This window comes from Balaenoptera borealis, assembly GCF_965194805.1.
Source record: "Balaenoptera borealis genome assembly, chromosome: 12".
Lineage (NCBI taxonomy): Eukaryota > Metazoa > Chordata > Mammalia > Artiodactyla > Balaenopteridae > Balaenoptera > Balaenoptera borealis.
Window position 1 is genome coordinate 86,332,076 of NC_138869.1, and position 27,408 is coordinate 86,359,483.

At 54.1% G+C, this 27,408-nt stretch overlaps 2 protein-coding genes across 5 annotated transcripts; both read left to right on the forward strand.

Annotated features, from left to right (window-relative positions):
* The first annotated feature begins 28 nt into the window (after positions 1-28).
* On the forward strand, positions 29-9,102 carry PPP1R18 (protein phosphatase 1 regulatory subunit 18). 4 transcript variants are annotated; one of them, XM_082346895.1, is made up of 4 exons: positions 39-524; positions 1,596-3,235; positions 7,329-7,539; positions 8,208-9,102. In XM_082346895.1, exons 2-4 carry the CDS (start codon positions 1,622-1,624, stop codon positions 8,225-8,227), a joined length of 1,845 nt encoding a protein of 614 aa, XP_082203021.1. In that variant the 5' UTR covers positions 39-524; positions 1,596-1,621; the 3' UTR covers positions 8,228-9,102. The 4 variants fall into 4 exon arrangements, with proteins under 4 accessions (XP_082203019.1, XP_082203021.1, XP_082203020.1 ...); XM_082346893.1 differs by lacking the exon at positions 8,208-9,102 and having other exon boundaries at positions 29-524; positions 7,329-8,131; XM_082346894.1 differs by lacking the exon at positions 39-524 and having other exon boundaries at positions 532-3,235.
* A 2,491-nt stretch (positions 9,103-11,593) lies between these two features.
* On the forward strand, positions 11,594-27,408 carry DHX16 (DEAH-box helicase 16). Its single transcript, XM_082346825.1, has 20 exons — positions 11,594-12,009; positions 13,584-13,834; positions 13,931-14,093; positions 14,410-14,466; positions 17,870-18,124; positions 18,314-18,517; positions 18,597-18,788; positions 19,428-19,538; positions 19,711-19,826; positions 21,494-21,704; positions 21,896-21,994; positions 22,107-22,259; positions 23,889-24,029; positions 24,221-24,383; positions 24,480-24,598; positions 24,711-24,778; positions 25,502-25,664; positions 25,770-25,931; positions 26,183-26,356; positions 27,180-27,408. Exons 1-20 carry the CDS (start codon positions 11,803-11,805, stop codon positions 27,306-27,308), a joined length of 3,138 nt encoding a protein of 1,045 aa, XP_082202951.1. The 5' UTR covers positions 11,594-11,802; the 3' UTR covers positions 27,309-27,408.

The window sequence follows — 27,408 nt, forward strand, 5'->3', positions numbered from 1 at the left end:
AACGCGTGGGGAGGAGTGGCAGGAGATGGGAAGGGCGGGCCCGGCTCGGAGCAGCTGCCGCTTCCTCCCCAAGTCCCTCGAGGGGCCTGAGTCACGGGCCGCCGCCCTGGGTTGGCGAGCTGGGGGCGGAGGTCTGGACACCTGGGTTATCCGGGAGCCGGGTGAGAGGCCCTGGGGACAGACGGCGGAGCGCCAGGGCTGACGGCGGGAAGAGAGGAGACCCGGAGCCGAGTCCCACGCGGGGTCGGAGGGAGCGAGGCTCCGCCCCCTCGCCCGGCTCCGCCCCGCGCCCCCTTCCCTCTCCCCATTGTCCTCAGACAAAGCGGCCGTCTCCCCCCGCCCGGCCCCCTGGTCTCTGTCTCCGTCCCTCCTCCTTGGCTCCCTCTTTCCCTCCTCCTCTCCCTCCCTCCTCCCCTCCCTCCTGTCTCCGGATCTCCCTCGATCCCTCTCTCCTCCTCTTCCTCTCTCCTCCTCTCTCCGGACGTCAGGCTCTTTCGCACCCCCCCCCGGGAGCCCCGCGGCGTGTGAGTTGACTGAGGGGCTTCAGACTTGGGGAGGGGGTGTCTCCTCTCCCGTCCCCGCTCCCGTCCCCGGCCCGGACCTTGGGCTGTCTCCTCTTTGTGCCGAGATTGCCTGTCTGTGCGGTCAGAGCCGGGTGGGGATGGCCGGCTATGTCGGGGTTCCGTGAGAGCCAAGACCCGGGCACGGGACTGGCAGGCTCCGGAAAAAAGAGGTGTAGGGCCGGTGCTCCGCACGTCTGGGTCTCGGGGCACCGCCGGTGGGGGAGGCAGGCGGTGGTGCCGGGACCGCGTTAGGGTGGGGGTGGACGCCAGGGTTCTGGGAACGTGCTGGCAGCTCCGACACCCGGGTTCCGAAAGTCCCCGGGGGAGGGTATTTCCCCTGACCCGCCTCGGGGCGGAGTGCGGGGCGGAGGGGTGGGGGCTGGGGGGCCGGAGAGGCGTGGCCCGAGTAGAGCTGGAAGGGGAGCCCGGACCTCCGGGGCCCACGCTGAGACGCGCCGGGCTGCAGCCGCGGAACCCCCTCGCCCCTCTGCCCCCTGACTTCCCCTTCTCCCTTAGACCTCTCCACTCTCCGCCCTCCCACCTCCCCGACACCCCCTCAGGTCCCACTGCCCCCTCTCCGGCGGGATTCCCTGACCTCTCTTCCCACTCTCACGGCTCCTGGAGTAGCGGTGAGGCAACCTCGCCTGGACCCTGTCCCTCTCACGCCCAGCCTCTCTTTTCTCTCTTCGCCCTCGCGCCAACTTCTCTCGTTTTTCTCTCTTCTCACATCCTGGGGACTGTCTCTGATACCCAATAACCTGTACTGACAAATCTGACTCCTGCCTCTTTGCCCTGAATCTCCACTCTTCCTCTCAACCCATCCCCCGACCGCCATCAACTTGGCTCTTAGTTTCCTCTTCACTTTCTCAGTTTTTCCCCTTTCCCTGCTCCCCCCTCTTTCCCTCTGTCCTCACCCTCAGCTCCTCTGCCCTCCTCTGTGTCCCACCTCTCCGCTCCACTTCCTCCCCTCCCACCCCCATTCTCACCCCCTGGGCCTCTCTGGAGCCTCTCCTTCCTGTTCTCTGCCCCCAGCGTTCCCCACCCTCCCCAAGGGGACCATGGCCACCATCCCGGACTGGAAGCTACAGCTGCTAGCCCGGCGCCGGCAGGAGGAGGCAGCCGTTCGCGGCCGGGAGAAGGCAGAGCAGGAGCGGCTGTCCCAGATGCCAGCCTGGAAGCGGGGGCTTCTGGAGCGCCGCCGGGCCAAGCTTGGTCTGTCTCCCGGGGAGCCTAGCCCTGTGCCTGGGACTACGGAGGCTGGACCTCCAGACCCAGACGAGTCTGCTGTCCTCCTGGAGGCCATTGGGCCAGTGCACCAGAACCGATTTATTCGGCAAGAGCGCCAGCAGCAGCAACAGCAGCGGAGTGAAGAGCTACTTGCAGAGAGACGGCCTGGGGCTTTAGAGGCCTGGGAGCGGAGACCCAGCCCTGGGGAGATGCGGGATCAGAGCCCCAAGGGAAGAGAGTCAAGGGAAGAGCGGCTCAGTCCCAGGGAAGCCAGAGAGAGGAGGCTGGGGATAGGGGGAGCTCGAGAGTCGAGCCCCAGGCCTTTGGAGGCTCGAGACTGGAGGCAGAGCCCAGGAGAGGCTGGAGACAGGAGCTCTAGACTGTCAGAGGTGAGGAAATGGAGGCTGAGCCCTGGAGAAACTCCAGAGCGGAGTCTGAGACTGGCAGAGCCTCAAGAACAAAGCCCCAGGAGAAAAGAGGTGGTGGAAAATAGACTGAGCCCAGTGGAGTCTGACAACCAGAAGTTGGGCCTGACAGAGGCCCATAAATGGAGGCCTGATTCCAGAGAGTCTCAGGAACAGATTTGGGTACAACCGGAGGCATCAGAGTGGAGGCTGAGCTCAGGAGAAGAAAGAAAAGACTGCTCAGAGGAATGTGGGAGACAAGAAGAGAGGCCAAGTCCAAGGATGGTCCCAGAAGAGATTACAGCGTCCTCAGAGACCCTGACAAGGGAGGCTCCAGACAGCAGTTCTGGAGGAGTGGAGGCAGCAGAACAGAGGCCCACCCCTGCGGAGGATGGCGAGAGGGGCTTGAGGCTGACAGAAGGGTGGAAATGGACCCTGAACTCTGGGAAGGTTCGAGATTGGACACCCAGGGACACAGAGACTCAAACTCAGAAACCAGACCCTCCAGAGTCTGCCGAGAAGCACCTGAGTCCTCTCGCTGCAGAGGCTGGAGAAGGGGAAGCTGGGAAGGAGGAGGCAGGGGCTCAGGGCAGGCCTCTGAGCGCCCTGCAGAACCGCTGCTCTGTGCCCGCCCCCCTCCCACCAGAGGACGCTGGGACTAGAGGCTCTAGACAGCAGGAAGAGGAAGCAGGGGAACTCCGGCCCCCACCAGCAGCCCCACTGTCTCCCCCACCCCCAGCCCCACCTGCCCCCCAGTCCCCTGGGGATCCCCTCATGAGCCGTCTGTTCTATGGGGTGAAGGCAGGGCCAGGGGTGGGGGCCCCCCGCCGCAGCGGACACACCTTCACAGTCAACCCCCGGCGGTCCGTGCCCCCTGCAGCCCCTGCCACTCCGGCCAACCCAGCCACAGCTGACGCTGCAGTCCCTGGGGCTGGGAAGAAGCGGTACCCAACTGCCGAGGAGATCTTGGTTCTGGGGGGCTACCTCCGCCTCAGCCGCAGCTGCCTTGTCAAGGGGTCCCCTGAAAGGCACCACAAACAGGTAGGGAGCAGCCAAGTCAGACTCCTTAGAAGCCCCCTTGTCAGCTCTCTGTGGGCTCCTGTCTCTGTCTCATATGCCTGTATTCTTGTCTTGGTCTATGCATTCTTGTTAATTCCTGCCGCCACTCTTCCTCCCCTGCACACACACCCTTCCTTCTCGTAGCCCTTCTTATCCATTCACTTCCCAGCCCAAGGAGCCTGCCCCACAACCAAGCGCTGTCCTGGGTGTGTCCCTCTCAGGCTGTGCCCAGGCTGCTCACCCTCCTTTCCCTCAGGCTCTGAGCCCCCAGCCCCCCAGTTCTTTCCATTGCTGAGTCTGTGACCCAACCCAGGCCGTCTGGTGGGAGACTTGAGCTGAGGCCACAGCCTGGAGCTTATGAGGGCAGGGTCCGCAGGGCAAAAGCACTTCCAGCCTTCCAGCGGGGAGAATGTCGGGGTGGGAAGCCTGGGGAGGTGGAGGGGGCAGCTTTGGGCTTGTAGGGAGAAGTGAGTGCAGGAGGGTCTCACAGACCCGAGGAAGAGGGGTGCAGAGCGGAGTAGGGACACCTTAGGATAGCAGGGGGAGGGGAGTGGAACAGGGCTGGCCGAGGAGCAGAGAGAAGGCTTTTGAACCCCGAGTCTGCCCCATGGGAGAGACGCACACAGAGGCCATTTGAAGTGGGTGACCTCGAGGTTGCACACCCCCAGCTGGGCCGCTGCTTCAGACAGTACTCCCTTCTCTCTTGGGACAAGAAAAGCCTTCTCCTCTTCCAAAATACCCCCTCGCCACTCCCTCCCTGTCCTTCCTCCCTGGGCTTCCCCTCCCTCCCCAGAACTGGCTCAGCAGTTGGTTTTCCCCTCTCTTCCTGCCATCCCGGCCTCTCCCTCCTCTTGGGGTAGAAAGAAAGAGAAGTGAATTTGGAGGCACTGAGCTGAGAGCAGGGAGTACAATGGGAGTTAAGGACGGGGTGGGGTGGGGGCCGAGGCCAGCAGAAGAAGGCAGCGCAGGGAAGCTGGGAACAGCCAAGCTGACTTCTTCCCCTGGCCCTGGCCCAACTCCTTCCCCATACACCAGTTTCCAGCTTGAAAAACTCTAAGGAAAGAGAGGGCTCTGCATCTAACTCATCTCTCCAGAGGCTGGGAAGACCTTCCTAGTCTCCAGTCCTCATCTCATGTGTGACATCCTCAGACTTGTTTTTTGTGTCCTCAGTATCGGTGGGAAAGCACAGGGACCAAAGCTCGGGGTCACTTGAGACCCCAGTTCATCTTCACATGAAGCTTAAGCTCCCATCCCCGAGCCATGGTCCCTGAGTCTGTCCTGAGCTCTCTGACTGCTACCAGCCCCTTCCCCTTCAGGCTGGGCAGATGCAAGGAAGTAGGTGAGGAACGACCAGGGCGAGGTGTTCAGAGAAGTCACTTCCTACTCTAGAGGTTGGCTTGTGCCTCTGGGGAGAAGCAAAGAGGAGAAAGCATGAATTTGGGGGCCCAAAGCCCGGGGACTGTCTGAGCGCAGGGCAGGACCTGTGAGGGTGACCATACCTAGGTCAGGGAGCAGGGGAGCCGGAAGTAGATCGCCCAAACAGGAAGCCTGTGGGGGGGACCGGAAGGCTGGTGGGGCTGAGTGGCAAATGCAGGGCCATGGGCCTGCCAGAACTGTGCTCAGGATGTGGTGAGAGAATAAGGAAGCAGCCGCTCGGGGTGGGGGTGGGGAAGAAGCAACACAGAGTTCTCTAGGCCCAGACGCCTTCCCCTCAGCCCTCCCTCAGGCCTTCTCCACTCGCCCAGCACCCTGCTCGTCAGGGACAGGCATGTCCTGTCCCCAGCTTCCAGATCAGGAATATGAGGACCCTGCCACCCAACACTCCCCCCCCTTCCCTAAATAACTCCTGTTTTGCAGGCTAATTCCATCAAATGTATCCCTGCCACTGGGAGAGAAATCCCAACCCTGCCACTGGAGCCCAGGGGTTGGGCTGTGGCTGGTGCCCTTCCCCAGAGGCCCCTCTGGCAGGGAGACCAGCCCCTCCCCTCTCCAGCCCCCTTGTGACCTTATATAGCTGATGAGAGGAGTGAGTCACCCCCTCCGTACCCCCCACCCCACACGCCCCATGCAGGCTGTGCATTCCTGAGAAGCCCAGTCAGAAGCTGGGGCTGGTGGTGAGGAGGGAAGCAGGGTGGGGGGAGAGAGACAAACGTGGAGGGAGAGCAAATAAAGTGGATCCTTTTCCAGAGCAGATAATAAACTACGCAGCTTGTTATCTCAAAAGGTGATACGAAAAGAAAACCAAAATGGGTTCCCAGAAGTTTGGGTAAATCTGTCAGCAATAGAAGTAGTTCCTTTTGAGAAACTGGGATATAAGGGGTCTGGTTCCTGTCACTTGATTCTACCAGCCAGCTGTTCCACAGACACAGACTGGGGGTTGACTGTGTACAGACTGGACTACCCCCGCCCCCAGTATTCCCCCAGTGTTGGTCCTCTGTTGGGACCACATCTGAGGTCTGGATGAAGCCTTCCTTGCCCATTGTGGCAACTTCCACGTTTCTATTGACAGCAGACACAAATAAGTAAACAAATAAGTAAATTCTCTGGTAGGTTAGGTTAGAAGGTGGTAAGTGATTATGGGAAAACATTAGAACAGGGACAAGTGGAACCTAGAGGGCCAGGAGGTAGGAGGAGCAAATATGACAACTTTATAATAGCATGATGCAGAGAGAGGGAGCCACAGCGATATTTGGGGGAAGAGTGTTCCAGGCGGAGGGAACAGCCAGTGCAAAGGCCCTGAGGTAAGAGTGCCCCTGGTGGGGCTGGAGGAAATCACAGCCAATGTGGCTGGAGTGGAGGAGGATGCTGGAGAGGAGTGGGGAGAGGCACACTGGGAGCCCCTTGTAGGCCTTGGCCAGTCTCTGGCTTTTGCTCCCAGTGAGGTGGGGGCCAATGCCAGGTTTGGACCCAGGGAGTGACACACACAGTCTCTGAGTTCTAGCTTCCCTCAGGGACCCAGGTGTTAGCAACCACCTGTCCAGCCACCGTCCTGGTTTCTCTCATACCCCAGTCCCTGCAGAGACTCAGGGGTGCAGGGCTCCAGCCCCGAGTTTCCCAAACAGACGCCAGAGGAGGCCTGGGGAGATCATCTGGACCTTTCTGAGCAGTTCACATGGAATCCTCCTGTATGTCTCCTTAATCGCTTTGGCTCCCAGAGTTAATCCCACCCTGCCCCTTCCCCCTGAGCTTCTTAGGAGGGCAAAGGGGAAGGGTAAAAGTAGTGAGAGCAGCTGGGGCTCGCCTGCTCTTGAGACAGTATGTTTAGGAAGGATCTTCTGCCCCGTCCAGATCCCTTCTGGTCATTTGCCTCTGTCTCTGCACGTCCCTTCTGGTGCATTCTCCACCCCCATCCCATGTTTGCCCGGACTTTCCTCTCTGCCCCTGTCACCTCCCCCAGCTGCACCTTTCAGGCACTCGGGCTCATCTTCTCCGTGTGTTTTGGGGAGAGTCTCATTTCCTCTGGGCTTTTCTGTTGGTCTCTGCTCCCCTCTCAGACCCAAGACCCTTTCCTGTGGGTCCACTCCAGCTGGAGGAGGGGAGTGAGGGGGGTGGGAGGGGCTGGTGACCAGGGTCCTGGGTTTCCCCCGAACAGCAAGGGGCCGAGGCTATGGAAACCATTGTGCCTGTCTTTGCTTTTGGTGGGAATCCCTCCCAGCCAGCTCTTTCCAGCTCTTTTCAAATCTCACCTCCTCTGGGTAGCCGTCCTGATTGCTCCCAGGGTGCCCAAAGACTCAGTTCTGATCACAGGACTTACCTCCATGTTTTTAATTTGTTTTTACCCTTCTGCCTCCCACACTCTAAAAGCAGAACCTTGGTCCTGTGTTACTCACTTCTGCCACCTAGTCCCCTGCCAAAGCTCAGGTCAAAGTCAATGTTTTTGAAATGATATGATTGAAGAGGGAAAATCTGGGATTGGAGAGAGAGTACTGAAAGGAAAACTGGCTTCCAGAGTGGCTGGGGAGGACAAAATCAGCGAGTGCCCAAATCCAGTCCCCACTCTCCATCCTGCACCTGTTACCCTGCAGCCTTCCCCCTGCTGACCTTGCCTCCTCCCCCCTTTCTCTCCCATCCTCAGCTCAAGATCTCCTTCAGCGAGACAGCCCTGGAGACCACGTACCAATACCCCTCCGAGAGTTCGGTGCTGGAGGAGCTGGGCCCGGAGCCTGAGGCCCCCAGTGCCTCCAGTCCGCCAGCGGCCCAACCCGACGACGAAGAGGATGAGGAGGAACTGCTACTGCTGCAGCCAGAGCTCCAGGGCGGGCTGCGCACCAAGGCCCTGATAGTGGGTGAGTGCGGCCTCCGCCGGCCCGACGGCGCCCCCTGGTGTTCGGAATGGACACTGCGGTCCAGGAGGGAGGGGGAGGATTTAATGTTGGCGCTTGGAAGGGTCTTGGCAGGGCCTCTAGCCCAACTGCTCCTTTAACAGATGGGAAAACGGAGGTCCTGGGAAGCGAAGTGCACGTGAGGTCTCCATATTTCAAAACCAGGCCTCTTTCTGAGCGCTCTAGTGTGGTTAAAAACACAGGGTTTGGATCAGACAGGCCTGAGTTTGAATTCCATCTTGTCTCTTAATTGTGGTGTGACCTCAGGGAAATCACCTGACCTCTGGCCTCAGTTCATTATTGTGAAATGGGGTTAATAATAACTACCTCTTGGAATTGTTGAGAGGGTTAAGTAATTTTTGTAGAACACCTAGGAACTACGGCTGGACATCAAATTACTTAACCTCTCCTGGGGTTATTGTGAGATTAAGCAAGTTATGAGAATGGCTGACACAGAATCCAGGCTAAATGAGTGATGGCTGCTGTTACTAGTAGTAACAGGCACTCAGGATGTGGAAGATATTATAAGATTTCCTACATGCCAACTGGCCTTCAGTGTGGGCAGTGGGTAGGGAAGGCAGGAAGCAGAGACCGTCACTCATTCTCTATCCTTATTGCCTCCTCTCCCACAGATGAGTCTTGTCGGAGGTGACCCTCTTCCAACACTGGGATATACCTCCCTCCTTCCCAGAACTGAAGATCCTGGAGCCCAGAAGATTCAGAGCAGACAGACCCTGAATATGAGCCTGGCAGGGAAGGGCAACCAACATCTTCCAACTTGCTTTCCTCATCCTGTTTCTGGGGGCGGAGGCAACCGCACAGTTTCCACCCTTATCAGACATGCTGGTGCATCCTAGGTGACCCAAGATCCCCATCAAGTCCTGGGGAGGAGCACAGAGCTCACGGGGCGCGGTGTGGGGGTACGGATGGAGCACCCTCTCCATCTCCGTGGGCAGGGTAACTCCCCACAGCCTTCCTTGACTCCCCACCACCCCCTGGGGCTCTCGGGATTTAAGTACCCATGTCCCTGGGAGACCTGGCCCACACTGCATTTACAGGCACCTCTCCCTCCTGTTCCTTAGGTCACTGCCCCTTTGTTTACAGCGCCTGCCTCCTCTCTTGACCACAGCCTGGTTTACAAAACCCCCCAGTTCCCAGCCCCACCTGCCAAAGTCCCGGGTTTACAAGCCACATCTACTTGTGTGTCCACATAGAATCCTCTCCCCTGTCCCCTGAAGTCACCTCATTGGGGTGACCTGGGGGTATGGCTTCCTCCACCTTTGCTCAGTATTACTGTCTCAGTTTTCCCCAAGAGGGAAGGCTGGGAACCTTAACTCTGTATCCCCCTCTAGTTATTTAATTCTGTTCCTCCTAGTGGTTCACAATTGAACTGAATTGCGAGGGTGTGGGGTGAGTAATGAGGCGCCTCAACTTTCTTCCCCCAATTCTCCTTCCCTCTCAATTGCCTGGTTTTTTGGTTTTGTTTGTCTTTTTTAACTTTCCATAATAAAGTGGAGCTCTCTCCGACTCTCCTGCTGCTTCTTCTTTAGAAAAAGTGCATGTTGGGGGTGGGGTGGGCTCTGGGCTCCTCCTTCCAGGCCTCTCCCTCCCATCTTCTTCTTAGCCGTGAAGAGGAAGCAGCCACGGCTGTGGGAGGGGAGAATGACGAAGGTGAACCAGGAACTCAGCAATGACATGTAGAAAGGGCTCTGGGAGAGCCTGGCACTGGTTTCTCAAAGGACTAGCAAGTGAAGGACTGGCTTTTTGTTGTTGTTGTTTGTTTGTTTGTTTGTTTGTTTTTGGCTGCGCCTCACGGTTTGCAGCATCTCAGTTCCTTGACCAGGGATTAAACCTGGGCCTCCGCGGTGAAATCGCCAAATCCAAACCACTGGACCACCAGGGAACTCCCTGGTTTTTTTTAATTCTTTTTTTTTTTTTAATTAACTTAAATTTTTTTTTTAGTCTAGGGCTGGTTTGAGAAAGGGCAGTTGAAGCATCCAGTAGACTGGAAGTACCATGAGGACGAACTGTGTTGGTTGGGTTTACTGCAGCATCCCCACGCCTGGCACCTAGTAGATACAAAAATTTATTTTTAGAATGAATGACTGAACAAATGAATGAAAAGATGAAAAGAGCTAAAAATTTGGAAGCAAAGGACACTCTGAATTGAAGGATTCTGGTATTCAGAAGCCTAGTGCAATGCAAGCAGCCAGATAGTATGTGATCAGTAGTGGCTAATCCAGGGGATTTTACTCCAAGACTCAGGACCATAAATAATAAGTCTCCTGAAATTGCTGCAAGTATAGCGTATATACAGAAGTGCAGATTCCTCAAAAGAGTCTCCTCTGATAGACAATGGGATAATTCATGGCTTTGTGGCCCAAGTGTAGTTGGTTCTGGGAGGTTTCCCCATTTCAATGAATTTTTATTTTCTACAAATGTAGAATATCTGTATTTTACTTATCAGGTTTTTTTTTTTTTTTTTAAGTTCTCCAGGCTAATAAAGACATGGTTAAGTAGTTGTAGTCCTCCTATCACTAGAGGATGCTCCTCTCAGACTAGTCAGAGGAGATTCCTCCTTTATTAAAAACAAAGTGTATTAGACAAATTGATCTTAAACATATGCCAAAGGTCTTTAATTTACCAGCAAGGGAACAAGCAAGGTGTCAAAAGAATGAGCCACTTCAGAGAGGATGTGGGTAGGAGGGAAACAGGATACTTACATTAGTAGCTAATTAGGTAAATATCCTAATCAGTTGTGACCCAGGAAAGCAGAAGCAAGAGGCTCTGAGGTGCCAGGGGTGTCCACAGTACATTTCAGAAATAGAAAGCAGTGCATTCAAGAAGTCAATGAGGGCTTCCTTGGTGGTGCAGTGCTTAAGAATTCACCTGCCAATGCATGGGACACGGGTTCGAGGCCTGGACCAGGAAGATCCCACATGTGCCGAGCAACTAAGGGCATGCACCACACTACTGAGCCTGCGGTCTAGAGCCCACGTGCCACAACTACTGAGTCTGCACGACTAGAGCCGGTGCTCCGCAGTAAGAGAAGCCACTGCAATGACAAGCCTGCGCCCCTGCTCGCCGCAACCAGAGAAAGCCCGTGCGCAGCAACGAAGACCCAACGCAGCCAAAGATAAAAATAAATAAACAAATAAATTTTTTAAAAAGAAAGAAAGAAGTCAATGATGTGGAGCTACCTGTGGCTGTTAACTGGAATAACAAATGTTTCTTTTCCCAGCGTCGTGTCTGATAAACCCAATTAATTGTAAAAGTATGAAGCAGGATCAAACACAGGACGGCACAGTCAAGCAACAAACTCTGCTTATTTAAAATTAAGCAGCCACCAGTAAGTTTCTCAAGCAGTTAGCAAAAAAAAAAAAAAAAAAAAAAAAAATGCTGAATACAGTTTGCACATTCCTTAGTTTGGAGATCTTTTAAAATAACTTTCAGAGACAGCGCCAAGAAAAGAGGGCACCTTTATTTTTTCTCCACATCCCAAGTTTGCTCCTGCCTGGAGTCCTCTTTTAAGCCTAACCTGTATTCACTTCTGCGGAAAGTACCAGTCCTAGCAAAGATCACTTCTAATCAGCACGGCCGAATCTGTAATAAGCATGGACTTGATCCTCTAATTTGAAAGACTGCCCCACCAGCCGCGCGCGCGCGCGCGCGCGCACACACACACACACACACACACACACACCTTGCATTATTTTTGGCTCCATAGAACTTACATGTTTTATTTTTTATGTATCTTGTCTCCGCCCCCCTCAAGTCACTGTAAATTCTGTGAGGGATTTGTTTCTGATTTGTTCTTTGGTATATCCCCGGGGACTAAAACTGTGCCTAGCACACATTAGGCTCTCAGCATTTGTTGAATGAAATGAGTGAGTGTAACACCCAGGAATGACCAACAGAAGGCGACAGAGAGATTCGGTGGGGGAGGAAATGAAAATGTTTTTTCCCAAGCTTTGAGTACAATTCCGCAAGATTTGACTTCGCTCGGCCACCGTAGTGCTTAGGCCGGAAAAGTGCGGCCACTTCCGGCCTCCGAGGTCCGGGAAGATTGCTTTGGGCTGTCGGAAACCGAACCCCTAGGTCCTAAGGCAGCTTCTTTGCGGGACAGAGGCTCCGGCCCGGGGCTTCAGGCCTCCGGGTGACCCGCCCGGCCGCCAGCGAGGCTGCTCGAGACACTTTCAGGGCCGGGAATAGGGAGCGTGAGTCGCCATGGCGACGCCGGCGGGGCTGGAGCGCTGGGTGCAAGACGAGCTGCACTCGGTGCTGGGACTGAGCGAGCGGCATGTGGCCCAGTTCCTCATCGGTACCGCGCAGCGCTGCGCCTCGGCAGAGGAGTTCGTGCAGCGCTTGCGAGACACCGATACCCTGGACCTCAGTGGGCCGGCCCGGGACTTCGCCTTGAGACTCTGGAACAAGGTGCGGGACGGGGTGGGGGGGGGGCCGGGCGTGGGAGCGGCAGGAGAGGGGGTGGAGCAGGGGCGGCGCCCCCAGGTTATTTGTCCTGGTGAGGTCGGGCTAACTGTCTAACCGAAAATTAAGTAAACTCAGTTCACCAGCATTTATTCTTTGTCCGTGATCGCCTACGGGCTAGACGTCTACTTCCGTGGAGAAGATTGAGGACGGTTTAAGTGTTTTGGATTAAGCGCTATAGAGCCATGTTTCTCAAACTTTAACAGGTACAGGATTCATCCAGGGCTTTTGTTAAAATGCGGGTTCCGATTTGGTAGGTCTGGGATGGATTCTTCGTTTGTTCATTTCTAACAAATCTAACAAGTTTACAGGTGATGCTGGTGGTCCACAGACCACCCTTTGAATAGTGAGGCTATAGAATAGATGTGTAGGCCCGTGCTGTGGGAGGGCAGAAGGGGTGGGAGTTGGGATCGGGAAAAGCAGGCCCAAAGATTCTCTGGAATTTGTCAGGTAGAGAAGGGAGAAGAGTAAAGGTGTAAAGGTTAGCTCCTGGAAGACAAGACTGTATTTCTTTTTTTAATGAAATATTTTTTTAAATAAATTTATTTATTTTATTTTTGGCTGTGTTGGGTTTTCGTTGCTGCACGCGGGCTTTCTCTAGTTGCGGAGAGCAGGGGTTACTCTGCGTTGCGGTGTGCGGGATTCTCATTGCAGTGGCTTCTCGGTGCAGAGCATGGGCTCTAGGCGCGCAGGCTTCAGTAGTTGTGGCACATGGGCTCAGGAGTTGTGGCTTGTGGGCTCTAGAGCGCCGGCTCAGTAGTCGTGGTGCAGGGGCTTAGTTGCTCCGCGGCATGTGGGATCTTCCCAGACCAGGGCTCAAACCCATGTCCCCTGCATTGGCAGGCGGATTCTTAACCACAGCACCACCAGGGAAGTCTGACAAGACTGTATTTCTTGTCTTTGTATTCCTACCACCTAACTGCACCTTGCAGAATAAGAGCTTAGAAAGTATCCAGTAATACTAAAAGTGTTGAGCTTGTTCAGAGAATGGTGGATAACCTGGTGTGGATATCCCATAAGATGCTTGGTGAGAAATGAGGTTAGAACGTAAGGGATGGGAGGGTAGGAACTTTATGTTAATCTGTTCACCAGTGTATCCCTGGAGCCTGGTACAGTGCCAGGCCTGTGACAGGCCTCTGCACAACAATCCTGGCCAGTCCTTGGGTAGGAATGACTTAGTCATTGGGAAGAAGAGAGGTTGAGCAGTTGAGAATTGGATATGAGAATGTAAACTCCATGAGGGCAGGTTTTTGTCTCTTTATTTATCCCTGTATCCCTAGTATCTACCAGTGGGTGCACAGGACAGGCTTCGATAAATGTTTGTTAAATGAACGACTGAAAAGAAGTTTAGAAGCTGAGAGGCCCCATTCAGGCTGACGGACATGGTGTGAAGCCTTGGGGAAGAGAGAGAATGAAGGCCGGTTTAAGATCAAGTTACTCCTTAAATTAGGAACAGGGCAGAGTAGGTGGGCAGGGATCAGGAGTTGCTCACATCCCCTTATCCTCTCCTCTTCTGACAGGTCCCACGGAAGGCAGTGGTGGAAAAGCCAGCTCGGGCAGCTGAGCGAGAGGCCAGAGCCCTGCTGGAAAAGAACCAATCATACAGGTTGCTGGAGGACAGCGAAGAGAGCAGCGAGGAGACTGTAGGCAGGGCCGGGAGCAGTCTCCGGAAGAAGCGGAAAAAACGGAAACACCTCAGGAAGAAACGTCAGGAGGAAGAGGAAGAAGAAGAGGAGGAAGAGTTTTCGGAGAAAGGAAAGAGGAAGACACAGTAAGTCAGAAGTAGGGTGAGAGAGGATGGGGCAGGTGGATGATGGGACAGTAAGCCTCTGGATGCCCTTAGTTAATGCTCCGGGCTGGGCTGCAGGGGGGGTAAACAGCAGACTGAGAAGCCAGAGTCAGAGGATGAGTGGGAGCGGACAGAGCGAGAGCGCCTTCAGGACCTGGAGGAGCGCGATGCGTTCGCCAAGCGGGTTCGGCAGCGGGACAAGGACCGGACTCGCAACATCCTGGAGCGGTCAGACAAGAAGGTGCGTAGGAGCAGTACGTTCCGTCAGTCCCCAGAAGATCCCTGGGTCCAGTCTGAGGTTGGGTGTGATTGCGGATAGTGATCTCTGGGAAGACAAGGGGCTGCCTCCAGTGATCTGGTAATGTCTTTGGGTCTTCGGGCTAAGGTGGCTCTCTGCTGAACTTGCAGCCCCAGAGATTCCTCAGTGAAGGGGGAACATTTCTTTGTGCTGGGGAACATTTTTTTTGCTAGGGAACATCAGAATGATACCTGTGATTCTAGAAGGGCAATGGCTGTGGGCGTGGGGACTTTTGGCCACTCTTGCCTTCTTCTCCTAGGCTTATGAAGAGGCTCAGAAGCGCCTCAAGATGGCTGAGGAAGACCGGAAAGCCATGGTGAGTCCCAGTGCCCAGGAAGACAAAAAGAAAGACTTACTGAAGGAGTGTGGTTAAGGATAGGGAGAAAGAGTGCACAGGAAGTGCAGTGGGGCTGCTGGTGGAGTGTTGGGTCTCTGGAGGAGGGGGCTTGGTTGACAGGAGCCTGCTGAGAGTGGACTTAAGTTGTAGAGGGAAGAAAACGGCCCAGAAACCCTCTTTGACTCCTTAGGATCAGATCACACTGTGTGTTAGTGAGGGGAGTGTGAGCTTTCGCTGTTCCTGAGACTTAAAGAGATGTACTCCAAAGGCAGCTGGGTGGTCAAGGGGGTGGCTGGAGGACAGGAGCAGAGCGGAGTCCTACTGCCCACGGATGTGCTGACCACTGAGCTTGGGTACAGCATCTCCACATACCTTCTTACCACCTGATCCCTCCATGCCCCACGGGGCCTTGTGATCTCCCACTGGTTTCCTCATTTGGTCTTCTCACTGCACAGGGACAGAGCCCTTGTAATACATGAACTGGACTTGTTACGGGGTTAGCCTAGGTAGGGTTGCAGTTTTCCCAAGGCCTGGTCTTCCCATGTAAGTCACACTTAGATTTCCCCAAAGAATTCTGAGACTCTTGGTGTCCTGAAAATGGCCTAGTGGCCATCAGGTCTCTCCTGACATATCCATCTCAGCTCGCACCCCACAAAGTGACTGTGGCCAGAGACTTCTGAGACATCTCTCGATGCTGGTGTAGTGTTTTTACTTTCCTGAATTTTTCTTTTCTTTTTCAATTATGAAAATTTTCAAACAAATAGGAAAATTGAAAGAATAGTATAAGGCAATTTTTAAAAAAATTTATTTATTTATTTATTTATTTTTGGCTGAGTTGGGTCTTTGTTGCTGCACGTGGGCTTTCTCTAGTTGCAGCGATGGGGGGCTATTCTTCGTTGCGGTGCGCGGCCTTCTCATTGTGGTGGCTTCTCTTGTTGCGGAGCACGGGCTCTAGGTGCACGGGCTTAGTTGCCCCGCAGCATGTGGGATCTTCCCAGACCAGGGCTCGAACCCATGTCCCCTGCATTGGCAGGCGGATTCTTAACCACTGAGCCACCAGGGAAGCCCTAAAGAATAGTATAATGAACGTTCATCCAGACTATTTGGATTAAAAAATCGCTAATAACTGTGTGCAGTATTTGCAGTGTCTATGTATTTTTATTTATTTATTTATTTAAAGTTTTATTTATGTATTTTTGGCTGTGTTGGGTCTTTGTTGCTGTGCGCGGGCTTCCTCTAGTTGCAGCGAGCGGGAGCTACTCTTCGTTGTGGCGCGCGGGCTTTTCATTGTGGTGGCTTCTCTTGTTGTGGAGCATGGGCTCTAGGCACACGGGCTTCAGTAGTTATGGCGTGTGGGCTCTAGAGTGCAGGCTCAGTAGTTGTGGCACACGGGCTTAGTTGCTCTGTGGTATGTGGGATCTTCCCGGACCAGGGCTCGAACCTGTGTCCCCTGCATTGGCCGGCAGATTCTTACCACTGCGCCACCAGGGAAGTCCCTGCAATGCCTATGTAAATGGCGGCTTTTTTCTTTTCCTCTCTTTTTGAACCATTTAAAAGTTTTAGACATCATGGCATTTTGTCCCATCAGCATGTACCTGGTAAGACATTTCTCTAAAACCACAGTGCCATTGTCACACCCAGGCAGATGATTCTCATATATCAACTAAGAACCTGCCTATAATAAAATTTCCCCAGTTACCCCAAAATGTCTTTAATAACTGCTTTTTCCAAACTGGAATCCAGTCAAGGTTCACGCATTGCATTTGGTTGTTAGGTTTCTTCAGTTTGTTTTATTTCCCCCTTCTCTCTCTTTCTTTCTGTCTCATCTTGTACCATGTCCTACATTCTGGATTTATCTGATCCTTATCTTGTGGTATTAAGTTCTGTCCCAGTGCTTACTTTAAAGTGGAAATTGGGTCCACAGCTTGCTTAGACTCAGATTAAACAACTGTGGCAGCAACACCTCTTGGGTGGTGATGTGCACGTCATATCAGGGGGACACACTGTCCAGCTGTGTGCGTGTTAGTGCTGGTATCCTTCCTACCAACAGCCTCTCAGCTAATGGTTTAGCAACCACTGCTAATCCTTTCCTGAATCACTTATGTCATGGGGGATTGCAAAGTGGTGATTTTTGGATTCTGACATTCCTTCTACATTTATCGGCTAACCTTTTTATATAAAGAAGAACTTTTCCTCAATAACAAGGAATGGGCTACAGTGCCTTCCTCAAAGTGAGGGCAAATGCTTAACTGTTCCCTTTTAATTACTAATTTTCGGAGTAAAGAGTCTGCTGTAATAGTCACCTCACCGGTGACAGAAGTTTTTTTCCCGTTGTTTGTACGCGTGTCACGTTGGACTCGTGAATTTTTATTTCTCAATGTTTTATAATTGCATATCATTTTTCTTTTTGATGCTCAGATTGCCCTGATTTCTTGCCCATATTTTAAAAAGACATCCATCTGCCCCACCCATCAGGCCAAAGGAGTATTTGATTGTGGTACTCAGATCAGGTCATGAGCATAAACTCCATTTTAAAACGTGATAGAACAAACAAGAAAAACCAAGCAATTAAATCGAATCAGGGCCCCCAAGGGGAGGGCAGCAGTGGGGTTTTGTCACTGCAGTAGAGGAGCTTGTTGGGAACACAGGGAAGATCGTGTTGCCACAGTGGGAGGGCTTAGGGTTAGGGTCCAGAAAGGCCTTCAGCATGTGGCCAGTCTTCTGTCATCCACAATGTGTCCTGAAAAGCCTGTATCGAAAGGAAACATGTAGAAGCCAAATGACCCATTGTCTGAGGGGGAGAAGTTAGTCCCCGAGCTAAACATCCCTCATTACATTTTGCCTCACAGAACCACTCTCTGATGCTTCCAGCCTTTTTGTGTGTAATTTATTTTTCCCTTTTCCTCAAACTGCAGTCATTTGGTTCAAGACCAGGGAGCATATCATTGGGGAGGAAGAATACCTATTTTTGGCTCACCCAGTGGTTTCCAATTGTCTCACTTGTTTTCAGTTTGAGACCTGTGCTTCCAAATGCTGGTACCAGCTGTTACGTTTTTCCCCTTTCCACTAAGTCAAATAAAATAGCAAGAGTACAGTATAAAATATGCACATAATCACCTTAGCTCTAGTGAATTTATATTGGCGAAGATGGTCAGGCTGCCTGGAAGGACGTCCAGCTGGGTCTTCCTGCTGGAAGGCAGCGTGTGGGCCCAGCGTTGGGCATGTCGTCAGTCGCGTTGTCCAGTGCAGAGGGAAGGAAGGTAGAGGACACATCTTTAGGTTCTCTTGCCGGCCTGTCGGAGGTTGTCACTCTTAGGGGTAGGTGAGGAAAAGGGTCACTCTTCCAGCGAGAGGAGGCTCTGACTGCCCTGGGCTGACCCAGGTCCCTGAGCTGCGGAAGAAATCCCGCCGAGAATACCTGGCCAAGCGGGAGCGCGAGAAGCTTGAGGACCTGGAGGCCGAGCTGGTGGACGAGGAGTTCCTCTTTGGGGATGTGGAGCTGAGCCAACACGAGCGGCGTGAGCTCAGATACAAGCGGCGAGTGCGAGATCTGGCCCGGGAGTACCGGGCGGCTGGGGAGCAGGAGAAGCTGGAGGCCACCAATCGCTACCACATGCCCGAGGAGACGCGAGGACAGGTGAGGCGAGGGGGTCACCGCTTCAGCCCCGGTCCCCAAGCGGAGGGGAGGGAAGGCTTCCGGGGTTTGGGCGGTGGCTTGGCTGGCCCCTTCCTTGTCTTGCCTTTCTCCATGGGCGGGGGTAGCGGCTGGGGAGGGACTGCTGGGCAGAGAGGGCAGCTCTGTCTCCACGTACCCCTCTCTCTTTAGCCAGCACGAGCGGTGGATCTAGTGGAGGAGGAGTCCGGTGCCCCTGGGGAGGAGCAGCGGCGCTGGGAGGAGGCCCGGCTCGGGGCAGCGTCCCTGAAGTTTGGGGCCCGAGATGCTGCCTCTCAGGAGCCCAAGTATCAGCTGGTGCTGGAGGAAGAGGAGACCATCGAGTTCGTCCGGGCCACTCAGCTCCAGGGTGACGAGGTGAGAGGGAGGGCACGGGATGTCCCGAGGAGCGTGGGGAGCCGGCCCTGAAACTCACTGCCCTTCTCCTCCTTCTCAGGAGCCGTCAGCCCCACCCGCTCCAACCCAGGCCAAGCAGAAGGAGTCCATCCAGGTCGTCCGCCGCAGCCTCCCGGTGTTCCCGTTCCGCGAGGAGCTCCTGGCCGCCATTGCTAATCATCAGGTCCTCATCATCGAAGGCGAGACAGGCTCGGGCAAGACCACCCAAATCCCACAGTACCTCTTTGAGGAGGTATGGCAGCCTCAGCCTCAGCTGGCACTGACCAGCACAGTCCTGTCAGCTCCTTTACGTGCGATTTTGAGTAGTCACTTTCCTTCTCTACTTCAGTCCTTTAGTCTTTTCTGCTAAGTGGTGAGGTTCTTGAGAATAAAGGCCACGCCCTTTTCATGCTTCTGTTTTCACTTCCTGCCACGGTGTCCATGCCTGATAGGTGTTCTGTAGGTTAGCGTTGGAAGGAGGTATAGACGGTTAGATGGTGGCGTACGGGTGTGAGATGGACCCCGCTCCACCAGCCCGGCCTCTGCTCCTCTGCAGGGCCAAGGGATGAGGAGTGAAAAGACTTTTCCTACTTTTTTACCTTCCCTTGTTCCCCTTGCTTTTGGGTCTGCCCAGCCGGTCAGTCCTTTTCCAGCTTGAATCTCGCAGAGCCCCGAACTTGATGACCCAAAGGGCTGGGACTGCCTAGGGCTGGGTGAGGACCCTTTGTGGGCCCTGGGTCTGCCATCCTATCCGTTTGCCCTTCTTGTCTGGTTTTCTGCTTCTGTCTGTTTCTCTGTTCCCCCTGCCCTGCATTTCCAACTTCTCTGAATTGCTGGGCCCCAGCTGCATATTTGTCAAAGGGAAAACCTCCTCTTTCTTCTTGTCATGCAGGGTTACACAAAGAAAGGCGTGAAGATTGCCTGCACCCAGCCCCGGAGAGTGGCAGCCATGAGCGTGGCTGCCCGTGTGGCCCGGGAGATGGGTGTGAAGCTTGGGAATGAGGTGAGATCTGTGGGGACTGAGGGACGAGGAGAGCCCCTAGGGTCTGGGACTCAGCCCCCGCTGCCTGCAGGTCCCCTCAACCCCCATCAGTCCAGGTGCTCACCCTTGTCCCTTTGCCCTCCCTTCTGGGGGCACCAGCCCAACTGTCGATCACTAATGGCCCACATGACAGGTCGGCTACAGCATCCGCTTTGAGGACTGCACATCAGAGCGAACTGTCCTGCGCTACATGACGGACGGGATGCTTCTCCGGGAGTTCCTCTCTGAGCCTGACCTTGCGAGTTACAGGTACGCACAGGCCCCCCAGCTCCCACGAGAGGGGGCGCTGCCCGCCTTCGCCTCCCTCCGGTCTGCTGCCCTCCTGTTCTTCAGTACCTTCCTTTATCTCCTTTAATCTCTGGCTTTTCCCTCCTTTCTTCCCACCTGGCCAGTTTGGCCATTGTCTTCTCTTCTGATTTATCCACCAGTTCTTTTTTCTTAAATTATTTATTTATCTATTTTTGGCTGCATTGGATCTTCATTGCTGCACGCAGGTTTTCTCTAGCTCTGGCGAGCAGGGGCTACTCTTCGTTGCGGTGCGCGGGCTTCTCATTGCGGTGGCTTCTCTTGTTGTGGAGCATGGGCTCTAGGTGCATGGGCTTTAGTAGTTGTAGCACATGGGCTCAGTAGTTGTGGCGCACGGGCTTAGTTGCTCCGCGGCATGTGGGATCTCCCCAGACCAGGGCCTGAACCCGTGTCCCCTGCCTTGGCAGGCGGATTCTTAACCACTGCGCCACCAGGGAAGTCCTGTCTACCAGTTTTTGAATCTTTATGGTTCGAACAGTCTTAGAACTGAGATGGGCCCGGAGGGTAGAAGAGGCTACAGAGAAAGCCTTTCTGTCTCTCCCCAATTGTTCCCAGAGTTCAGAAAACAATCAGGATGGTAGAATGGTGCTGTGGGGACTTGAGGAGCCACGTGAAGACCACTTGCAAAAACTTAGAATGTTCAGCTTAGAGGGGAAAACTCAAGACATCCTGGTTCCCTCTAAATATGTGAAGGGCTATTATTACATGAGAAAGGGACCAGACTTGTTTTATGTGACCCCAGAGAGCACAGCTAGGAGCCATGGGGGAGGTTACAGGGAGGCGGATTTCAGATCAATACCGAGAAGCCATAGAGTGGCAGAGATTGCAGGGGCTGTCAGAGTGCTTGCGCCCTGACTCTTAAGCCTCTGGCCCACGTCTTGGAGTGGCTTGATCTGTGAATAATGAGTTCTCAGTGCCGGCATTGGCCAAGCAGGGGTTGGATGCGCATGTCTTGTGGGGGAGAAGTGATTCATGGATGGGATGAGGGTGGAGCCAGGCCAGCTGAGCAGTACTTGCCTTTTCAGCTCCTAGGAGACTGTGGATTTCCGGTCCTAGAAGATTACAGTGGAGCAATGGGATAGATATGATTTGGTCCTTCACATCCCTTGGAAAAACCTCTGAGAACCCATGGAAGGCCAGCTAATGCAAGAGTGTTCAGGGTGTGGGGTTTTCCCATCACGCCAACCTGCTTTGTGAAATGGCTGAGGACTTCACCATCATGGTCACAGTTAGGCACAAAGGGTTGAAGTGGGGGATGAGCTCCTACGGGCTTGGCAGGAAATCCAATGACTAGAGCAAGGAGAAAGAAGGTGGCACACATATAGCTAAGCTACGAGGAGACCAAGAAGCCTGCAGAGTCCTCTCAGGTTGGGGTGGGAGGGCTCACCTGGCCCCTCTCTCCAGAAAGAGGCATCAGGGCCAATCAGGGATGCGCGGCAGCTGCCCCAGAGGACCCCGGGAGCTTTGGGGCTGTTCACATCATGGTGGTTCAGGTCTGTCTGTTCCTTCCTAGCCAGGCTGTGGGCCTATCCTCTCATCTGATGACCCCAGTGTCCCCTCCTGCATTACCCACCTCCCCTCGCTCACTGGTGCCCCCGTTCCTTCCTCAGCGTGGTGATGGTGGATGAGGCCCACGAACGGACCCTGCACACAGACATTCTCTTTGGGTTGATCAAGGATGTTGCTCGCTTCCGACCTGAGCTCAAGGTCCTGGTGGCTTCAGCCACACTGGACACTGCCCGCTTTTCCACCTTCTTTGATGACGCCCCCGTCTTCCGGATCCCAGGACGCAGGTTTCCAGTTGACATCTTCTATACCAAGGTGCCCCCTCAGGGAGGATGGGCTTAAGTGTAAAGGCAGTGGAGCCTTTGAAGGAAATTGTCCCAAGGAGGGAAGGACGGGATGGAGAGTCCAAAGGGAAACTGGGATAAAGTGTACGTCGAGCTGGGAGGAGAGGAAGAGATTTGCCTGAGCAGGTGGCCTTCCTGTGACCCTGCCTCCTCCCCCGCCAGGCTCCAGAGGCGGACTACCTGGAGGCCTGTGTCGTGTCTGTGCTGCAGATTCATGTGACCCAGCCCCCTGGGGATATCCTGGTGTTCCTGACAGGACAGGTGCGTGACGTGGGGGAGGGGGTGTGATATGTGTATCCCAGGGGAAGACAGGGCTGGCAGGTCAGCCTCGCGTGACTCTGGGTCCCACGCAGCTCTCCCCACCCAAATCCAGGATGAGATTGAGGCTGCCTGTGAGATGCTCCAGGATCGCTGCCGCCGCCTGGGCTCCAAAATCCGGGAGCTCCTGGTGCTGCCCATTTATGCCAACCTGCCTTCCGACATGCAGGCGCGGATCTTCCAGCCCACGCCCCCTGGGGCACGGAAGGTCAGTTGGAGAAACCCACATTCTTCACCCCTGTGGTTCACGCAACTAGTAGTGAAAAGGAAAGTGTGTGCCTGCCCTGTGCAAGGTGTGTCCTGGGCACTGCTGCAGCTGCGAGGCTGGGTGGCAGTTCCTCGCCTCTGGAGCTGGAGAGAGAGGGCGACGACAGTGGGAATGGCGAGATAGCCAAATGCGTGATCCAGAAAGTGAGCATGGTAGAGGTGCAGAGGAGAAGGGAGGCCCTTGGTGTGCCAGGAGGTGGGATTTGGTCTGGACCTTTAGGGAAGATGATGGGGGAATATCAGAGGAAGGCTTAAGGGGTGTCTGCGGTCAGAGTACTCCAGCAGACTTAGTGGAAGGCTCACATGGTGAAGTAGTGGGAGACAGGTTAAAAACAACTTTGAATGGAGATTAGAGAGGGCCTTTGATGGCAGGTGGAAGAGTGTGGACTTTAGACCAGTGAGTGGCCATCAAAGGATTTTGAGCAAAGAGGTAACTTTTCATTCAACAAGTATTTAAAGAGTTCCTCCCACGTTCCAGGTACTGTTCTAGGGGATGAGGACACAGCAATGAACAAAACAAGTCAAACAAGTCGCTAGCCTCATGGAGTTTAGTCTAATATAAATTAGGAGACAATGAACACATAAATACCTAACATCAATTTGTGGCAAATGCTCTGAAGAGGTACAGTGCGGCATAGGAGGACGGAGGCTGACTCCGGGGATGTCGGGAGAGGAATGGCAGGAAGGGATTTTCCTTAGGGTGTAGGGAAGGCCTCTCCCTCTCTGATAAGGTGAGAGTGAAGCTGGGGCCTCAACCAGGCGAGGGAAGGAGCCAGGCTGACATCTGGGAGAAGAGCGCGCCAAGTAGAGGGAATAGCGTATGCGGAGGGCGGGCGTGAGGATGGGCGTGAGGCGTGCTCAGCAGTGGGCAGGGGTGGAGCGAGGAGCCCTGGTGCTAGGAGATGAGATCAGAAAAGTAGCCAGGGCCTGGAGGACTCGGGGCCTGAAGGGGCTTGGATGTGATTCTCAGGTAAGGTGGGAAGCCACTGATGGATGCGGGGAGTGATGTGACAGGCTCACATTTTAAAAGGACCATTCTGGATGCCGTGTAACCAGGGCTAGGAGTAGAGCAGGGAGACTCATCAGGGGGCTATTTTAGGAAGTAACGTGTAAAGGTGAATATGAAAGTGACAGTGGGGCTTCCCTCGAGGTCCAGTGGTTAGGACTCCACGCTTCCACTGCAGGGGGCGCGGGTTTGATCCCTGGTTGGGGGAACTAAGATCCCACATGCTGTGCGGTGCGGCCAAAAACTAAAAAACAAATTAAAAAAAAAAAAAAAATTGACAGTGGGGAAGATGGGGCCAGAACCTGACACCCCCAGCTCCCACCTCTGAAAAAAACCCTGAACCCCCTTCATTTCCTTTCCTTTTCCTTTCCGCCTTATGCCCTGCTAATCCCCACATCTCCCCCACCCTTCTACTGACCTGTCCCCCTCTCCCAACCTTGGCCGCAAATCCCCTCAGCTCCTGCTCCTTTGCACCTGTTTGTCTACTCCACGTCTTCCAGAATTACTTCCTCTGGGTAACTAGGTGGGTGGGATTTACGGGCGATCCCACATCCCCTCATTCAGGTAGTTGTGGCAACGAACATCGCCGAGACCTCGCTCACCATCGAGGGCATCATTTACGTGCTGGACCCGGGGTTCTGTAAGCAGAAGAGCTACAACCCGCGCACGGGCATGGAATCGCTCACTGTCACACCCTGCAGCAAGGTTGGCCTGGGCTTGAGCAGGGTCTCCATGGGGCGAGGGGGAGAACAGGCCAGCTCAGAAGCGGTGGAGGCTGCTTAGAGCAAGGGGGATTAGCGGTCCACACCCTCCCAGATTTCTTGCAGAAATACTGCCCTTTCTCTTTTCCATCACCAGATTGTCCGTGGGCCTGACAAATTGTCCTTTCTTTCCAGGCCTCAGCCAGTCAGCGAGCTGGTCGGGCGGGTCGGGTGGCTGCAGGGAAGTGCTTCCGCCTGTATACCGCCTGGGCCTATCAGCACGAGCTGGAAGAAACCACAGTGCCCGAGATTCAGAGGACCAGCCTGGGCAACGTCGTGTTGCTGCTCAAGAGTTTAGGTGACTGGGGTCCCCCAGTCCTCCTGAGACAGAAGGGGTGGGGCTCGCTGGTCCTTGTGAAGGGACTCTGTTCTACCCTCTCACATCTTTCTCCAGGGATCCACGACCTAATGCACTTTGATTTCCTGGACCCTCCGCCATATGAGACCCTGCTGCTGGCTTTGGAGCAGCTGTATGCACTGGGGGCCCTCAACCACCTTGGGGAGCTCACCACGGTGAGGTGGGAGGGCGGCAGGCTGGGGCAGGAGGAAGGCTGGGGTGACCCCTCGAGAGTTGGAGGGACACCTGAGGGAGGAGTGGCCTCAACTCTCTCTTTCCTCTCCTTAGTCTGGTCGAAAGATGGCAGAGCTGCCGGTGGACCCCATGCTGTCTAAAATGATCCTGGCCTCTGAGAAGTAAGCCCCTGACTCGGCCGGGCCCCCAGCACACACACTGGCCCTGCCTCTTTCTATTTCTGGGGCCATCTTTGTGATCTTGTTTTTTCTCTCCACCACATTATTCTTTAACAAATAACAAGTTATTAGATACCTTTTATTGCCCCTTTTGAGGCCCAGAGGGATCAGTAAGACACTGTCCTGTCTTTGGTTATGATTATCAAATGGGTGAGATTGACAAGCATGTAGAAAATTTGGGGGCATGAATGAAAGTGGAAGATTTTCCATCGTGAGGAGTGCTGAGTGAGGGCTGGTTTGGGGACTTACTCATTCCTAAGGTTTCAGACTAGAGCATTTAGATACAGCTGTGGAGGGACCACCTTTAAATGCCATTCCTCTGCTATGGTTGAGGTTAAAGGTCATTACGTGAACTTAAAGGGATTGCTATAATGTGCACCTTCTTACTGCAGAACCCTCAGAGGGCCCCGGTGCCTTCCTGCCCCTGCCTCCCTGGTTATCTCTCCTGTTACCATTTTATCTATAACCCGACCCTCACCTCCTTGACCCCCATACCGCTGCCTCTGCCACCAAAATCAATCTACTCTCTGATTTGTAGCCGTTAGCCCAACTTGCTGTCCCCACGTGAGGACATCCACCGCACAGCGATCCCTTCCCTCCTCACTGCGCCTGTTCCTGTTGCTGTGTCTCGCTTTGAACTCCCATGCCTTTCCCTTCCTGCCCCAGGTACAGCTGTTCAGAGGAGATCCTGACAGTGGCTGCCATGCTCTCTGTCAACAACTCCATCTTCTACCGACCCAAGGACAAGGTCGTCCATGCCGACAATGCTCGTGTCAACTTCTTCCTCCCTGGTGGGGACCACCTGGTTCTGCTGAACGTTTATACGCAGGTCACTGGGCTTGGGTGAGTGGGAGTGAGGGGGACGTGGGGGACTCTGGTCCCGCTGTATACTTAACACCCCCTCTTCCCCCCTCTTTTTCAACCCTTTTCACAGTGGGCTGAGAGTGGTTACTCTTCCCAGTGGTGCTATGAGAACTTTGTACAGTTCAGATCGATGCGCCGAGCCCGGGATGTGCGGGAACAGCTGGAGGGGCTCCTGGAACGCGTGGAAGTCGGTCTCAGTTCCTGCCAGGGGGACTATATCCGTGTCCGAAAGGTCAGCGTTTCTTTAGTCTGCTGCTGTCCACCCAGTATCTCCCGAGGAGCAAGCTTCTCCCTGGGGCCAGCAGCCTGAGAACGTGCCCCTTCCCCTGTGGAAGGTGTGCTCTCCCTGTGCTTTCTTCCCGGACCCCTGAAAGGCCCTTACCTTTCTAGTTCTCCCAAAGCCTGAACTAAAAAGGCAGTGAGTGCTGAGGGTCCCTGGACGCCTGCCTTTCCCACTGACTTCCTTTCCCGCCTGCTCCGTAGGCCATCACTGCTGGTTACTTCTACCACACAGCACGGTTGACTCGCAGTGGCTACCGCACAGTGAAACAGCAGCAGACAGTGTTCATTCATCCCAACTCTTCCCTCTTTGAGGAACAGCCACGCTGGCTGCTCTACCACGAACTTGTCTTGACCACCAAAGAGTTCATGAGACAGGTGAGGGGACCTTGCCCTGCCCAGGCAGGTGGATTGTGTGGGAGATGGTATCCTGGCAAGCTAAAAACCCAGGTTCAAGTTGCTGGGACTGGCAGAGAAACAGGAAAGCACCTTGGTTTAAGGTAGGTAAGATAGAAATGCATCCTTTCTAACAGCTGTCTCAGCATCTACTAAGATCTGAGAACTGTTTATTCATTCACTAAGTATTTGAATGCCCATTGTCTCAGTGTTTCAGGTGCTGGGGTGATAATGAACAAAGCAGATATGAGCTCCATCCTGAGTGTATTTCAGTCTTTACGTTCAGGCTTTTGTTTAGGGTTAGCTTACTTGTGCTCTTGAGTAGCATGTAGAGATGTGTGTCTGCCCCTGGGATCCAGAGTATTAGAGCCAGGTAGGTACCCTTTCCTCTAGCCCTGCAGTCAAAGGGGAAAGAGAACCTTCTTTTAAATCACACACACAGGGCTTCCCTAGTGGCGCAGTGGTTGAGAATCTGCCTGCCAATGCAGGGGACACGGGTTCCAGCCCTGGTCTGGGAAGATCCCACATGCCGCAGAGCGACTAAGCCCGTGAGCCACAATTGCTGAGCCTGCGCGTCTGGAGCCTGTGCTCCGCAACGGGAGAGGCCACGATAGTGAGAGGCCTGCGCACCACGATGAAGAGTGGCCCCCACTTGCCGCAACTAGAAAAAGCCCTCACACAGAAACGAAGACCCAACACAGCCATAAATAAATAAATAAATAAATAAAATTTAAATCACACACACACATCAGAAACTAGGTTGGACGGAAGGGAACCCTGCTGATTTTGTTCTCTTCCCTTCCAGGTATTGGAGATTGAGAGCAGCTGGCTTCTGGAGGTGGCTCCGCACTATTACAAGGCCAAGGAGCTAGAAGATCCCCACGCTAAGAAAATGCCCAAAAAAGTAGGCAAGACACGAGAAGAGCTAGGGTAAAGAGCAGAGAACATAACAGAACAAACAGAACGTTAACACCAGCTCCTTTTCCTTCTGTACATTATTTAATATCTATTAATAAAAATATTTTTAGAGTAAA